Consider the following 17,650-nt stretch of genomic DNA (forward strand, 5'->3'; position numbering starts at 1 on the left):
TCTCAAAGTAACACACTGGATACAAATAACAATCTCTGTATCTTATTGCGTCATCCAGGAATTTCACATATTTACAGAAAATAGAGCAAACTTAAACATGTAAATCTTTTAAATTACCACTAATGATCGTGAACTTACCTGATCCATGTAGTAGGTCCAAAGCAAGAGTCCTATCTAGTAGTAGAAAAATATCAGATCCCAAATAATTAAAAATAAAAACAAAATTCTCCGTTAAAAAGCAAAAAATAAATAATATAATCCTCAAATATGTTAACTGTTCAAAAAAATAAAGCAACAAATAATCCTGAAACGGGTCCGGAAGAAAAAAAACCTCATTAGGAGAGCGCACAAAAATGGAGGTGCGCCATGGCTTCTAAGCTGGAAAAACAACGACCTGGGCTCGCAGTACGGCTGCTTCTTTCCAGCAAGGCACGAAAAGAAAGCTCCCAAGAGCTGCTTTTCCCCCTAAAAAAGGCTCGAATCGACCCCAGTAAGCCACTAGGAGAGGCAGGGGGCTGCGGGGGCCCCCTGAGGCTGCCCGAAAGTTAGGGAAAGTTGCGTAAAGTGAGGCGAAGGCTGGGAGCTGAGCGCGCTCTCTCTAAGGCACAGCCGCCATCTAGAGCCTCCTTCCCAGCTCTGAGCTCTGCCTTTGATTGACACTCTCTACATTTACCCCACAACTCAGGTGATGTACCATAGACCCACCCCTTCATCTCCACCAAAAAAAAAAAAAAAAGATCCTCCATCCCAGGGAGCCTAAGGACCCCTACCCCCACCCCTCCCTGCCCCTCCAGACCACCCCATCAGGCGGAGGGGGGAGGGTTTCTTAACCCCCTCTGGCTCAAACACCCTTTTTAAGCCAGAGAGAAATGTAATTTGTTCCTTTTGTCTAAAGATCTGCTAAATATTTCAGTCCTTGAGCTAAAATAACTTCCTCTCTGGACAGGAAGTGGTGTTTTATCAAGCCATTTTGAAAAAGGGATAATTCTTAGGAGAATATAAAGCTCAGCTTAAGTACTAATCTTTTTTAAAACTACCCCCCACCATGGTAAAATGGTTTCTAAATAAAAGCAAAACCTCAATTTCATAAATTAAAATTCAACTTTTGCCTCCCTTATGAAGCCTAAAAATTATCTAAAGATTAAGTTTAAGGGGGAATTTTCCATCCCAACTGGAAGGAAGGGGCACAAGAGCGCCTCCCTAGTGTTCAGTTGCATTAGGGCAAAAATTAATGCAACTAGTTTTTTATTCAAAAATCTCAACTTTTCTTTGTATTTTCACAAAATTCTTTAACCCATTATACAACCTTGCCAAAACCATACCCCCAAAATTCTCATACCATACTGATTCAGGCAAAACAATGTTACTGAATTCAAGAGCATGGAACTACCAATGAAAAAACAAACCCAAGGAACTCCACCTCCAAAACCAACACATGTATTTCAACCATCCCCTTGTATTCCGAATCAAATTTCAACAATGGTAAACTAGTAACAACCTGTCATATCTGATGGAAAAGTTACCAAAGTAATGTCACAGGGCAAACTCTCCTACATATCAAAACCATGACATTCACGTAAACAAAATCACTATGCCAAAACCAAATCACTCAACTTTCTCAACAAGCACCCCAAGAAAACATTCACACAACCAAAATCAACTCTCCTTACTCAACGTTATCAGCCAGACCACCACCCTTCCCTCACTGAAAAGTCAACTTGAGACTTATACTCAACAAAAGCAATAATTTGCACCCAGGTAAATGTAAAATCCATAACCAAAACCCAGTCTCAATTCCATACTTTCTACAAAAGATAATTTTGTACCAAAATCAAGATCCCACTTTTGATCTATATAAACCAACCAACTCAAATCAGCCAATGAGAATGAATACAACATCTCTATTGATCACTGACTTGTGTATCCTGGTACTTGACATTACAAACATGGTGTGATTAACATTTTCTCACCAAAACAAAACACAAAAGCTGAACTATCATTTGTTCTCCATATAATGGGAAAATATAATCAACAACTCATTTGGTTTATCAAAGTCTGCCACACCCCATAATAGTAACTGAAAACAATTTTAACTGATTATCAATGAAACTGCAGCATTCACCCAGAATTCAAACAAAAGTTATCAATGACATAGTGTGGTTCACTTACTCTAAATTTCTAAATGTATAGCAGAAAAATACAATAAGCGATCTTATCTTATAAAATCTACTGTAGACATTGACACCAAAACGTTAAGTTCTTCTGCAAACACCCTAAGGACCTTCCTATAATCCAAAACCCCTTTACCTAATATTAACCATTAAGATAAAAGAAGGATTGAGTTTAAATGTTCAGATATTCTACAAGATGTTTTATTTATAATATTTAATAAGCATAGGTGAAAGGGACCGTTTCCATCAAAACATACTAATTCAGAAAAATACTCATCATTCATGCTGAATTTTGAAGCAAAAGGCATTTTTTAAAAAAGTTCATTAAAGTCTCACAGAAAATCAAATATCCTTAACCCACTGGTTAAGCAAGATGCTTTCAGAAAGTATAAAATAGTATTTTAACTGAATAACCATTTTTTAAGGCACAAATAAATTTCTACAACTTTTTAAAAAGACAAATCTTAACCAATCAAGTAAAATATTTTCCAGCACACCATTTCCATTTTACCAGCTTTATTCAGTACACTTGACTGCTGGGCAACTGTAAAGGTCAAATGTTATTTAAGGCGACACTGAATATTTAATGAAACATGAGCTTAAAAAAAAAAAAAAACCCAAACTGAGAAATTTTAAAGTGTTAGAAATTTTATTAAAGTTAACATTCCACAAGGTCATACTCATACAAATCAAACTGCAAAAAATTCCAGGCATACAAACTATCATCTGTTAATGTGCCATCTTTTTCTACAAATGTCAAAAATATTCTTAATGATACAAAAAGTCTCTAGAAAGTCAAATTCACTGTCCATTTGTGCTGTTAAGAAACCTATATCTTCATTCATTTCATGAAATCCATGTTAAAAGAACCCTGTCTTGGTTGCATATTATCACAGCACTCTTGTATTAATCCATTTTTCTCAATTCCCCATAGTGGACTGCCATCTTGATTTCTCAGTGGTAGGGTCCATTTGAGACTCTTCAAGCTGACTGGTGCTTGATGAAAACATTAAAAGAAAAAAAAATGCTGTTGGAATATCAACAATCATATTCCTTCAAACAGACAACATCTACCCACCTTGAAGATAAGGGTACCATACATAATGCTTTAATAATTTTGTAACAACTTTAAACTCTAAAATTGTATATTAAGTTGCATGTGCTGCAGACAACTTCTCATTGAGAAGCATGGCAAAAACAGCACACCAGTAACAAAATTCTTTTACTGTCACAGATACAGAGTAACCATAAAAATGTGGCAGTGAAGAGTCACACTTTTAATAGTTAAATGTTGTTATACTATCTACATGAGAAATGGAAACAAAAATTCAAATCCAACAATTCTGGAAAGCTAAAGTACAGCAACACTATGGATTCTAAATCTCAATGCAGAAAACTTTCCAAGCTTCTTCAAATAAAACTAAATATGGAAAAGAATCTTAAAAGAATAAAAAAAAAAAAAAAAACCAAAGGAGTGGATCATAGCAGTTTTCTGGTGCAACAGATCTTAATTTTGCATAGAAAACACAAATGGCCGATACAGATAATCTTGAGCTACATACATGAGAATGCAGGAAACATAGCCACTAGAAAACAAAATGATCAAACATGCAAAGTATTTGCCTGTCTTATTTGATGTATCAGATTTCAAATTCAATACAAATAAAATTCTCATTTCAAAAACATCAAATATTCCTCATTTTTTAAAAAAACTACTTAAATAATTTGAACTAAAGGAATTAAGGGAAGTCAGGAGATTTTACCATTAAATAAATGGCCCTGATTCATCATGATCAAACATAATTAGAAAAATAAGCTTTAACTCTGATCTTCTCTATAAATTTTGCAGCTCTCAAACTAAATTTATAGCAATAAAGTCTGGATGACTGACTTGGAAGTTATTAAATACAAGGGCATTTTTTGCTCATTAGGTAGTTAATACATTCATTCCAAAACTATAAGGATTCATTGTTGTTGTTGTCTACTATATACAGTACAAAAATCTACTGAATAAATCACATGATTAACCGAGATATCACCACTCATTAAACAGATACTGAAAATGAGTGTCACAACATCAATAAACATCAAATAAAAGATATTTCTCCCAAACATTTTTTGCCGATATCTCTCCAGCCTAAAAGGAGAACTAAAAATAACTCATTTATTTCCCATATCAGTAAAATAGCTTCCACTTGACTTGTTCATGTCTTAAACTTAAGGGACATATATCTCTATATTAAAAAGATAAAAACCTTCATTCCTCTTTATTAGTTAATTATAAACCAATTTCTCAAACTCTGTTACAATGAAGGGACAAGCTCTAAATGAAGTTTGGAATGTAAACACTATTATGATGAACAATGACATTAATGCATTGATATCAAGTTATGATCATTACAATAGCAATAGGTGCAATTTACTCAATCTAGTACACTAAATGATAAACTCAGTGCTTCATATTCTCCTGCCACAAGACAAGAGGTAAAATCCATTCTTGACACTATGTAAAATATTAAAACCTTATTTAGAAAAATTAAAACCATATTTTTAAAGATCCACAAGGAAGCCTAATGATATTAAAATTGTATCAAAATTAACAGAATACATCATCTTGTGTGACAAAAATAGATATTAAGAAAACCCAGCATATTGGTTGTGCTATCATATATACTGTCATCATATTTAAGATGGTAAAGAAAGGGGGGGGGAGTTGAGTGGGATGAAGAAAAAGATTGGTACTAGAAAAGCCATGATCAATCTGCATTCCTATGAAGCCAATCAAAACCCAGAAAGTTAGCATTGTGTTAATAAGCAAAAGAGCTAAGTCAAGCATTCAAAGCACTTAAAAGAATAGTAAAGGATTTCAAAATGAGCCATTCAATTTCATGGAATTTCAATTTCTTACAAAAATTAAATTTGCAAATAAGCAAAGTTAAAAAAGTGCAAAGGTATGCATGAGTTGAGCCTGGAAATTTCATTGGCAACTAAATCCAGTTCTTCATCTGTAAAACAGAACAGTAGTACCTACCTTATGTAGCAGTAGTGGTGAAGATTAACATTTATAGCTTTTACATTACCTGGCATATAGAACGACCTCAATAAATATTAGTTATTACTCCAATATACCAGAGTAACCAAAGTACCTGAGGACCTACAGACTAACCTTAATGAATCAAACAATTTATATTCCAATGGTCATGGTATCTCTGAAAAATCTATAGGGTCATGGGGTCAACTATTTAAAAGACAAAAACAATTTCTGCTTTAAAGAGTATTTAATGTCACATTTGGAGAAGGAAATGGCAACCCACTCCAGTATTCTTGTTTGGAGAATTTCACAGACAGAGGAGCCTGGTGGGCTACAATCCATGGGATCACAAAGAGTCCAACATGACTGAGTAACACAACACTAATGTTGTATTAAAATAAGATCAGTACAGAAAACTGAATAGGGTTTAGTATCAAAGTCCTACTACTCCATACCTTTTCAGTAATTTGTGGATTACTGCAAACATACTGAAGAGATGATGGTTTGATCCAGAACTCCATCATCGCACATACAAGCTTCAAGGTATACTATGAAAAGTTAAGAGAATTTTCCCACTATAATGGTCACTTATATCTTTTTTTAATTTATTTTAATTGCTTGTTTTAAGTCAGTTCTAGAATCTATGGTAAGAAAGTAGTAAGTACCTACTATCTCTTAAAATCCCCAAATACTGTACAGCCAAAAATTAAAAACATAATATTAAACAAGAAAGTTTTAAATTCTAATTCAGTAAATTTGTTTAAAAAACACTGGGATACTGTAAAGTGAGTTGTTAGTTGAAATGCAAGCAAGTGAATCATTACTGGATGTGTTTTAAGAGAGGTTCCCCTAAAATAAGCCATTTCCCTACCCCTACTTCTTAGCAAACCCCTATTTTAAAAGCAACAAAATATGTGGGGGACGGGGAAGAGCACAAGGAAGTAGATGAATGAGTCAAATTTTTAAACAAATGGTTCCAATAAATGCTACCATTTGTCAAAATTCCAAGACTTAATGCAAAACCAGTGGGACAAACGGGTTCAAAATTACAGTAAGAAGGAGAAATTGATCATTATCATCACGTAATTAATCATCTTGGTACTTATGTCATAATTTCAATCTTCTCTGCACAGCCTTTAAATTTGAAAATATTTAATAGTGAATTCACATATTCTGTCTTATTACCAAAAACAGCTTGACTCCTCAATAGGATTGAAATATATTAGCAAGTCTGGGTCCTAAATAAGGTGGGCATGCAAGAAACAAAAGCAGCCAGCTGTTGTTCACACTGTTAAACTATGCTGTTCAACTGTGGGGGCTAAGAAAGTCATCTTACTTAAAAGTTTTATTATCAAATCTTCCCCATTATCTCTATTAGTTTAAAACTTGACTACATGTTCATGAAAGATTGAAAGCTGTGGTTTCTTGAAACTTTTAAGCTTTTACTGAGTCAGAGTTTAGTATTCAAAGCATATCTAAAAGTTAGTATTTGAAGCATTATAAACTTAATAATGAATCTTCATTTTTAGTTTAGACCCAAAACACTAGTTGACAAATGTTTAACAGCAACTATATACATTAAATCAACAAGTATTTACTGAGCATCTACTATGTGCCAGGCAATTGATCATTTTAAAATAGAAGGCATGAAGTCAATAAATTATACTACATTAGGAAACTTTTCATTTTTATCCTCACCACTCCCCATTAAAAAAAAAAAATTCACTATTTTACAGGTCCTAGTCCCATTTATATAATAGAGGTTCAAACAATAATGAGAAACAAAGATTATCATACAGAATCTAGATACGCAAATGTGATTCAAAACTTTCTTTTATAAAACAACTACTAAATAATTATCATACTAAAAAGCTTTGTCAAAAATAAATCCATCTGAGAATTCATCCAAATTCATTTATACAGTCTAACCACTCTTTTCCCACTATTTCTCAGATGGTGAGTTAGAAATTCCCCAGTAGTAACCACACTTTCTACACTATCAAGGCAAAACCCTAGTGTAAAAAGGACTTTTTGTTGGGCTTTCAAGTTTAAGGAAAGCTCATGATTACTTCATTTATTTGAATTAGTAACAATGAAATCCAGAAAAGTATGCTCTATTACCAAGAGAATTCAAGGGCTTCGGAATTCTACATATGAAAAGCTGACAAAAAAGAAGGATCCAGAGTAAGCTAGGTTTCCTTACAGGACATGATACCAAGTATTCAGCGGTTTGTGACCATTAGCTACAACTATTCTCTACTCCTTAGCTCTAAATAAAGTAGACACAGAAAATGTGTAAATGAAACAGCATAGCTGTGATCTAATAAAATTCTATTTATAAAAACAGAGGGCCATTTACAAACACCTAGATCTACGGTGCAGGTTGTTTATTTCGGCTGCACTGAGCATGTGGCCTCTTATTTCCTTGACCAGGCATGGAACCCTTGCGCCCTGCAGTGGAAGCCCAGTCTTAACCACTGGACCATCAGAGAAGTCCTAGGTATAGTATTAAAAGCATATTCAAATATGATTTCTTGCCATTTAAACTTTGCCTGAACCTAAGTTTAAAAAGCAGAAAATAATAAAAAGTTGGAGTAAATTAATAAGATTTTAATAAACTTGGTACACATCTAACCATATGGGTTTATTTTTGTACTGTTTTGAACCTCACTAAATCCCTGTTTTTATAGACTCATTTACTTAAAATTTCCAAAGTCATATTTAAACTTAAAAAACAGATAAAACATGTAAATTGAGTGAAAACTTACTAACGCTTTCACCAACATCTATTCGCTTCGCTGTAAAGGCCCCTTAGGTGATTCAGCTTCAGGATTCATATTCCTACAGAAAGCAAAAGAACATAATTTTATGTACAGAAAGACAAAAATAGATTTATGTGGAAATTTCAACATCTTATCAGAATCAATCACCAGACATGTATTTATAAAAGTTCCAAAAGATCAAAAGTTCTAATCCAGAGAATCTTAAATCTGAATGCTCAGAGCTTCACCAGTAAAATGTTACTATAAAAACACACGTTAAGTCTCAGTCCCCAAGAACTTCCTAGGTAAAAATCTGGGCTCCCTAACAGGCAGTCATGGTTGTTAAAATAACTGTTTAACAGAGCCCACCTCACTCCTCAACAGAACAGAAGTGTTTTATTTTCTGGCCCTTCATCTAACCTGCTGTCAACACTTCTAAAGGAAAGCTTCCATTTCCAACCTGGCAAGGCCGTGTTTCTCACTCTTCAGTATCACTGCATTATCATGAACCTTAGTCAACACTATTCTAGGATAGAAACCTTAAGCATAATTTCCAACTTTTCTTTACTACTAATTAAATGGACCTACTCAACACTTGTTCAAACACTAAGTCTTGCTGGACTCTGTGACCCCATGAACTGCAGCATGCCAGGCTTCTCTGTCCATCACTATCATCCTGAGTTTGCTCAAACTCATGTCCACTGAGTCGATGATACCATCCAACTATCTCATCCAGTCATCCCCTTCTCTTCTTGCCCTCAATTTTTCCCAGCATCAACACTAACCCTCTCTAAAGTATGTGCTTGATAAAAATACCATACCCATACTTTTCACTGATTAGACTGAAATACTTCACCAACATGGAAGACAATGTTTCTCTATCTTGAGTAAATTTTTGAGACTACAGGTATATACTTTTTCCCGTCACTGCTGTGCCGAAGTATGATTATAATAATCAAAATATCGGCAAGAATTATCCAAAATGCTTTGTTTAAAAGTTCAATATGAAAATGTACCAATTTAAGAATTTTTAGACAGTAAAATAAAGTTTAGGATTTAAGCAACAACTAAGCTACCTAAATGTTTTCCAAGACCAAGGTTTCCAATTTTCAAATTATAAAGCAAGTTCCTGATGACTTTACCAAATCTAAAACCCATTCATCATTTTTTGACTATTCATATCCAAGAAATACTGCAAAGATCGGCTTCAAAATTTCTTCTAAGATCAAGATGCTAAAATTTCCTCCCAACAAATTAATAAAATGAAGCAATTAACAAGAAACACAGCATTACTCATTTTTAAGCTTCCAAATTAAACCTGAGCTTATATAAAGACAGTTACTTAACAAAGATAAACCCTAAATCAATCAAGTAAAATAAATTGATTTAGTCCCTGAGAGTAGGGCAGGAATGACTTAAGGGACTATCCATGAAAGAAATGTCTGAGGAAAACTCATCAGCTTATTAAAAAAAGCTCTCTACCAGTACAAGTATGTGGTTCAGGGTGCTCACTCCATGAAAACCAGATGAGAAGTTGGATCACACTTTGCACCACCACAAAAATTACTGACACTAATGTAATCTACCACTCTATCTCCTTTCCAAAACCTGACAAATCCTTCCTTCATGCAGAGACCTGAGTTTGATCCCTGAGTTGGGAAGATCCCCTGGAGAACAGAATGGCAATCCACATCAGTATTCTTGCCTGGAGAATTCCAGACAGGGTAGCCTGGCAGGCTACAGTCCAGGGGGCTGCAGAGTCAGACACAACTGAGCCACCAACACAAGCTAAGTTCACCTTCAGAAGGCTACAAAAGTTGGTAATTTTGCTCATATTCCTATCTTTAATATTTTACAGTAACAAGGATTCTCATTTAGTATGAAATTAAAGGTATGACTGCTGGTCATTTTATAATAGAAGGCAAAGATGACTTTAGTGTAGTCTTACATTAACACTAGGCCATCTGTGCTTTTCTTACATTTGATTGTCATCTTTTGAGATCCTCAAAACAACCTAACATCTTAACTAAGAATAAACCTTGAGAGCATTGTGAAATATATGAAATTTTTCACAAAAATAAGGTACTAGTGGTAAAGTCATCAAGTTGTAAGAAAACATAACTCATAAACCATTAAAGTTAAGCAAAATATTTAGCTTGATAACCTAAATTAAAGTGATTTTGACTACTCTGTAAATATAGTAAGGATATAATTGCTTTTTTGGGAAATATTCAATTTCAAATAAACTTAAAAAACAAAGGCTTATTTGCCAAAACAGTGAATTATCTAGCTTTACATACACTATGTATAAATCAAATTGTTGTAGTAAACATGCTTCTTGAAGTTATGTAAACATTCAAATCAGTTTTTATTTGTAAAGTTCAGAATATTCTTGAATTTAAATTGTAAAGGTTAATTATATTCAGAAATAACAATCAATTTGAAAATTAAGTGTACTGAGCCACTTAATCTGGAAGGGAAAGGTAGCTGAGTAAGAGAAGAATATTTATCTTTGAAATACAGTTGTGTTCAGAGAAATTTTATAGATTATGTCAAGCATGTAAGCTTTATAATCATGATGGTCAGCTGCAAATGTTACATTGAATACATTAATCTTTAAATTATTTAATGAAATAATTATTAGGAAAAAAATTCAAAACGCTTTCATTGCAGCATTCTAAATCTCTATTTTTTAAACACACTTCTCCATATGTCTGCATTTATACTATTTATTAACATTTTAGAATGCCTAAAATTAGGGAACAGCTTCTCTGGTGGCTCAATGGTCAAGAATCCTCTTGCCAATGCAGGAGACACAGGTTCCTGAGTCCATCCCCTAGAGAAGGAAATGGCAACCCACTCCAGAACTCTTGCCTGGGAAGCCCCATGAACAGAGGAGCCTAGCAGACTATAGTCCATTGGGTCACAAAGAGTCAGACACAATTTGATGACCACCATCAAAATTAGGAAAGTCAGGTATACTACTGGCCCAGGTCTCAAGTTAGTCAAATAACTTCAACACAGAAATAACATCTACAATTTGCAATGCAAAAATTATAAAAACTGCTCTCCAGTTTAAGAGAATTAGACACTATTATTTTTACCACACAATTTAAGAGCAAACTGGTGTGAGACTGGGAAACTCCAAATATTTTATACAAATTAGGAAGACTAAAGCCCACAGTGAATAAAATGTCAAGATTACAGAACTAATTCACATTAGAAGCTGGGTCTCCTCTCTGCTGAATCAGTTATTCTTTCCATTCTTTCACACATCTCTCATTAATGGAGAAGATGGAGATATCCCCAAGTTATCTTTTTTCCCTCTCAACAAAGAAAATCAGAGTAAAAGAGGCAAATTAATTGGTTGTCCACAGTCCAAAATTTTAAATAATTAAGAAACTGTGAACAATAGTAAACTAAGCTTGAAAGAAAATTCATATTCAAAATTACCGGTTTCATATAATCTAGCCTCTAATTATATATGTAGTAGTTCATGAAAGCCTTTTGTTAACTATGGGCATGGCTTCCTTCACATCTGTGGAACTCCAGGGAATTTTTTAAACAGTTGTTGTCACAATGATAAACACAATGGAATCCAATCTCAAACCTGATCAGGTGATTTTGATTCAAGAATTCAAAATGTTAAAATAAAAACAAATATATAAGTATTTGTAACTTTGACTCAAACAGAAAGTACTAATAAACTAAATAGTTTTTTATGAAATATAGTAACTTAAAATAATGGTATCTTTGGTTATATTTGCTCTCATGTATCCATTATTTTTGTCTACCAGAAATACTGCCAATTTTACAAGCTTGGCTCAGCAGCAGATTTCAAAACACTGACCGTATTATTATGAAGGTCAAAGGACATGCAGATCTTTTTAAAATGTGACTTATTAAAATCTTTTATTTTGTTGGTGATAAAAAGGGAAACTGAACTCCATTATGTTAATTTAGGAGTTTCTATATCATTTAAAACGATTTTTATAATGATTAATACTGGACAAAGATAAAAATCTCCATTTAGCATTTTAATCTTTTTTAAAGTCTTTTTTTTTTAATTTTATGGATTCAAATTACAACTTTGGTAGTCTATTATAAGTCACTGCCAATTTCTACTTAAACTTACCCTAAACTTCACATACATTTGTGTCTTAAGAAGTTCAAGTCTCAATTTTTACATCAGTGTCCAAGCACATCTGAATGCCAAAATAACATCCTATCATTTACAAGAAGGAAACCCTAACCTTGGTATTTGTATTAAGGATGCTTGGGATGAAAGATGTCTTGACTTTACATATATGACATCTTTAAAACATTACTGTTAAAGGTCTAACATTTGGTTTCTTCTGTACATTATAATAACCACAAATTTGACCAAATTGCAAAAGGACCAAAAGCAAAAATTAAGCTAAAGCAAAAGAAATAAAAATATTACCTTTATCATCGATTTGAATCAACAGAATAAGCTAACACCAATGATAAATTATCCACAAGAATTATAAGAATACAAACCTGCCCTTATACGAATTAATTGGTTGACTATCCTTAAAATTTCCCAAGATATCTCATTATATTCCATATTTCCTCTGGTAAATCCCTTGCTAATATCACTTGACATTAATTTCCACACTCAGTGTTAAGGAGTGAGAAATTATTCCTGAAAATTATTTTTTTCATTCATGTATCTCATTTTAGGATATCAAAATATCATATACATGTTGAAATTATTCCTTCCTTTCAAGCTCTAAAGACTTAGTAAGCTACAGGTAACAAGTCTCTTTAGTCATATCATTTTAGTTTCCTGTAAAATAACTTATTTTTGTACCTGTTTGGGAAGAAAGACTCACAAAAATAGGTAAAACAAGTGTTTTAAATCCACTAAATAATAACTAGACTATGAAAGGGTCTACTTAGTTTTTGAAATACAGTTCTTTTAAGAATTGTAAGATCTGCAGATACAAAAATTCTACGCCATTTCTAAAACATAATCCGTATTATCAAAAAAATGGCTGAAGAATGTACCTTCCAGATTGTAAAGATGACGACTCAACTTCTGATTTAACCATAAATCTAAATCACCGTTTAACTGAAAAGTACTGAATGTCTCACAGCTGATATAAATTACATGTATCAACTGTTTTAACATTAGCACAAAACTGCTTTGATATAAGGAAATGCATTTGATGGGCTTTTTCTCATCCCTTTTTCGAGATTAACTCTACAATTTATGTCACATTGACGACCTTTACTGATATTTTCCTATTCAAATGTTGGTAGCTATTAGACTGCGTATGTTGGGTTAAAACATTTACTTACTTGCTATACAAAATACAGACTATCACAAAGATTTATCCTCAAGGATAAAATTCCATGGTCTCAGTCTTCAAAATGGCATACCTTTTGGGGGGGAAAGAAAACAATATTCTAAACAATTTATTGATGGAACCACCAAAAGCCAAGTAGGAATACATGTTTTTAAAGTTCTTATTTCATAAAAGGAACAAAAACTAAAATCAATGCTCACAAAACCCTAATTTTTAAAACACTCTCCCCTAAAATGTTAGTATGAATAGTAACTAGATTGAATTTTCCAATGAACGTATTTAATATTAAAACATTAAAACTGTTTGCACAGTATAAAAGAAAAGCATATCTTTGGTTTATGGTTTTCCTGAAAGTGTAATCAGTCTTTTTCTTGGTCCCAAAATTAAACAAAGGCTTAAAGGACCTTCAATATTTTAAACTGTTCAAAAGGCACATTAAGTTACAATAGCTATGCAAGTAAGACCTCTCAAAGAAAAGGTTTAAAGATTTTGTAAAATTATTTCAGATATTTACTCATAATCAGTATCAAAAATATAAATTATCAAAGAAACTGAAAACCTAATAAGCTTACTTTTACGTCAAAGTAGTAAAATTTACCCATTCTTACCTCAAATAAAACAGCGCATTTGTTCAGAATCGTCAAGCAAATTTAATTTTAATCTTGTAAGTTACCTTAAAAAAAAAAAAGATAGTATCAGTGTTTTGATTTTTGAACAATTCTTGGCCAAAGTTTCAGTGTGATGAAACAATGAGAAAATATTCCAGAGACATGATCATTGGATAAATTCGAGAGATGGCTCATCAACATGCTACCTGTACATTTAAGGATGCAGTTATTTATCATAGTATCTATCAGTCTTTGTTTTCCTCATCTTTTAGTTGCATGGATAAACATTAGATAAGGCACTGAGATTAAAAAAAGAAAAAACTCACATCTTTGGACAGGTTTAAGATTATGACCTTGTTTTCATTTTTATTTTTCTTTGATGCTAAGCAATACACAAAAACAAAGAAGTTTACCATTTGTAAAGATTGAAATCATCTTAAATTTTATTTACCATCTAGAACTACCTTTTACAAGAATGAGCAATTAAAAATTAACTCCAGGAGAAATTAGTGAAGTTAAAATGGCTACTGGTTACTTTAAATTTTTAAACCACAAGTTATTTGATCTCACCAAGTGGGATATTAGCTTTGTCTTTAAAGCAAATCTAAAACTATCTATGATCTTTATTCAATTTCAAACTGAGATCTCCAACATTTTCAGGGTCCCTTCCCCCATTTCTCATGTAAAAAGATCTTATGAGGTTAAACAGCTAGCAATTATTTTGCATTTTTGCTATTTAGAGGATTCTGAAAAACTAGATTCAGAATATTAATGTAAAACGACTTGCAGTGTTCAAAGATTTCAAAAACGTTGATTTGAAAAACCAAAACGGTTAAAACAACAGAGTCTGTAAAATCAAGATATGCGCAACTGATGTAACGTGTAGCAAGCAGTATATGAATGCTATTCGGAAAATAAAACAATTTCACTAAGAAAAATACCCTCAGAAACATTAAAAAATACAACAGTACCTTTGATTTTACAAGTACTACGTAAATCTTCCGAACACTATTTTTACGTAGATTTTCACCTCCACAACAACACATGAGCTACCGCAGGACGAAGACAAATATATTCTAAAATACACAAAGGTTTTGTGCACTTGTGGTTTGTTCTTCAAATCACTAAACTTAAATTCCCTCTCAATGTTTCAAATTTCTAGACTGTACAGGGGACTCTACAAATTTTTTTAAAAAGCATAATACACTATTAAAATACTGTTCCATTTTGAGCATAACTGGATTTTTATGCATGCAACAAATATGGCTCCTCTTCATCGCCCATTACCGAGCAATCCTACTTTAATATTTACACTACCAGAAAGTAACTTCACAAAGGGATTTGGTGTCTGAATATTCCTTTGCAAAAGTTTTGTCGACCACAGCTTGTGAGGATATACATTATTTTTAAAAATATTCAAACGACGAACTTAAACTTTTAAAAGTCGAGGAACTGACCCAAGTACCTCCTAACATTCAGGTGTGGTAAGTTACAGATAACGGCTCCTTTGACCTTTTAAAAAGTACCCCAACAGTAGATTTAATCATTGTTCAAACAACAGAATGTCAAACAATCTTGGCGTAATTACTCAGTAAAATAAACTACCTTAATCAAACGTCATCGTCTAGCACCGTAATTATAATCTATTTCCATTCAACAGCCCTGACGACATAGTAAACTTGGCTTCGTAATTTTTGAAATACCAGAAGCACTCCTCCAACTTGCATTTTTTAAAAAGACAACCTTAACGTCAATAAAGGGTTGAACAAGCAGCAACTACCTTTTCATCTGTAACACTGCAGCCGTTTTCAAAATCGGCTTTGAAAGAGTTAAAAGCCAACACCCAAAAGAAAAAAAAAAACAAGTTTTTATTTTTTGTTGAAACGTAGTCAGGGTTCAATTGTTCTTTTAAATTCGACCACGAAGATGAGTTTCCACCTCACGGGAAAGGGGTTAAAAAAAAAACTCCCCCACTGGAAGGACGTGAAAAGGGGATTCTTTTTTCCTTACCCTGAATATCAAAATAACTCACCAGCACAGACGGGGGCTCTCCTCGCGCGGTCGCCGCCGCCGCCCCTCTCCCCGCGGGGCCGGTCCGGGCAGCGAGGCGGCCCCCCGCCCGCCAAGGGGTCTGCAGCGGGGCCCCGCGCCCCCAGCCCCCGGCCCCGCGGCGCTTCCCGCCCGGAGAGCCAGCGAGCGGCGCCGCCGGGGGAGAGCCGGCCCGCGAGGCCCGGCCCGCCGCCCCCTCCTGCTCGCGCGCTCAAGGACATTTTGCTTTTCCTCCCAAGGACAAAGGACAATAAAAGGAGCTGGGGAGCCACTCACCGGGTCCGAACGCCGCGGCCGGCCCCTCCGGGTCTCCAGCACCCGACTCCCGCGCCAGGGCGCCCGCCCGAGCCTCCCGCCCGTACGGGTCGGGCCGCCGGGGCCCCGGGGAGCCTCGGCTGCCGCTGCCGCAGCGGCGCTTTCCACGTCGTGGGCCCGGCCGCCCCGGGCGCCTCTGCCGCGCGGGCTCCCAGCCCGGCGCGCGGCCAGCCTCGCCCCCCAGGCACGGGCGCTTTGCTCCCGCGGGTCTGCGGGCCGCCCGGGAGCAGCTCCTCGCCGGCCGGCGGGCCCCGCGGCCGCGGCGAAACGCCTGACAGCTCGGGGTGCTGCTGCCTCTCCGGCCATCTTGTGCCGTGTGTGTGTGGTGTCTCTCTCCCGTCTCCTCTCTCGGCTCTACTCCCTCCTCCTCCTCCCCCCGCCCCATACACCACACAACATGGCCTCTTCGCTGCGGCGGCGGCTGCAGCGGCGGCAGCAGGTCCGCCGCGTTCCTGCCCGCTCCCCTCCCCCACCCTCCCCGCCTCCCGCCCGCAGCCCCGGGTAGCAGTACGCATGCGCGCCACCGCCCGCCCGCCGCGGCCATTGGCTCCTCGAGCTTCCTGCCACCCCCTTCCCGGGGAGCGGCCTCACGCACGCTCGCAGGCGTCTTCCTCCCGCCTAACAACAACCACTTGAAGACTATTGGCTAATTCTGACCCCACCCCCTTCAGCTGCCTCCCCGCGGATAGGCTGGTCTTAATGCCACTCGTCTTCTGTAGGTGTCTCTAGTTTTCTTGAGGGGTCCCAGCCAGCTATTGGCTGACGATGGAACCTTTGGTTTGGAGCTCGTTTGTTGGTTTGCGCCCCGCAGTGCGGACCCTTCGGAGAAAACTAGGGGATCCCAGGCGCGGAATAGGCCAGGACAGTATTATTAGTACAGTGTCCTAGAGATGGGGCCTTCGCTCCTGGAAAAAACTTGGAATTCGGTGTTTCTGACTTCAGATTTTTGTCTTCTTTAAAAAAAAAAAAAGGAAAAATGACAGGATGACGGGCAAACAAGATGCAGGTTCATAGCCCTTGGGCAACACCATTTTTCCTCAACTGTAGATTTTTCTTCTAAACAACCCAGTCCTGCCCTAAAGGTCACAGAATTAGAGCCAAGTTATTTTCCAACCAGCACATCCCCCTAGCCAAGCATCCTAATTGAGATGCCACTTATTTGAGAGTTTGTAAGCTTTTTGTTGACCATTTAGGAGAGGCCGTGATTTAGTGTGTACATTGTACCTCACTTTGTGAATCAGTATCTCTTAATCCTGGTTGGGCCAGATTCCACCCTTCAGGGAGTGTTTTAAAGCGATAGTTTGAAGCTGAACAGTCGTAGTCTACCTGCCACCACCTTCTCCCAGAGAACAGGCAAAACAAGCTTCACTTCCTTTAAGCA

The 17,650-nt window shown here is 36.1% G+C and overlaps 2 protein-coding genes across 2 annotated transcripts in view; one reads left to right on the forward strand and one right to left on the reverse strand.

Annotated features, from left to right (window-relative positions):
- The window catches only part of CHD2 (chromodomain helicase DNA binding protein 2), a 111,912-nt gene extending 111,210 nt beyond the window's left edge, over window positions 1-702 (reverse strand). Inside the window, exon 1 of the mRNA XM_020872709.2 lies at window positions 139-702. The gene's annotated coding sequence lies outside the window, so the exon portion shown is untranslated. The remainder of the gene's footprint in view (window positions 1-138) is intronic.
- LOC139038641 (basic salivary proline-rich protein 3-like) lies at window positions 367-16,905 on the forward strand. The gene is made up of 2 exons (XM_070477528.1): window positions 367-544; window positions 15,941-16,905. The coding sequence occupies exons 1-2, from the start codon at window positions 367-369 to the stop codon at window positions 16,903-16,905; spliced, it is 1,143 nt and encodes a 380-aa protein (XP_070333629.1).
- The last annotated feature ends 745 nt before the right edge of the window (window positions 16,906-17,650 follow it).

Source organism: Odocoileus virginianus, chromosome 16 (assembly GCF_023699985.2).
Source record: "Odocoileus virginianus isolate 20LAN1187 ecotype Illinois chromosome 16, Ovbor_1.2, whole genome shotgun sequence".
NCBI classification, from domain to species: domain Eukaryota; kingdom Metazoa; phylum Chordata; class Mammalia; order Artiodactyla; family Cervidae; genus Odocoileus; species Odocoileus virginianus.

Coding starts and splice junctions, on each gene's coding strand:
- LOC139038641 (XM_070477528.1), top strand. CDS start 367: ATGGCTTCTAAGCTGGAAAAACAACGACCTGGGCTCGCAGTACGGCTG. Junction 545..15,940: donor CCCCCTGAGGCTGCCCGAAA/GTTAGGGAAAGT, acceptor ATAACTCACCAG/CACAGACGGGGGCTCTCCTC.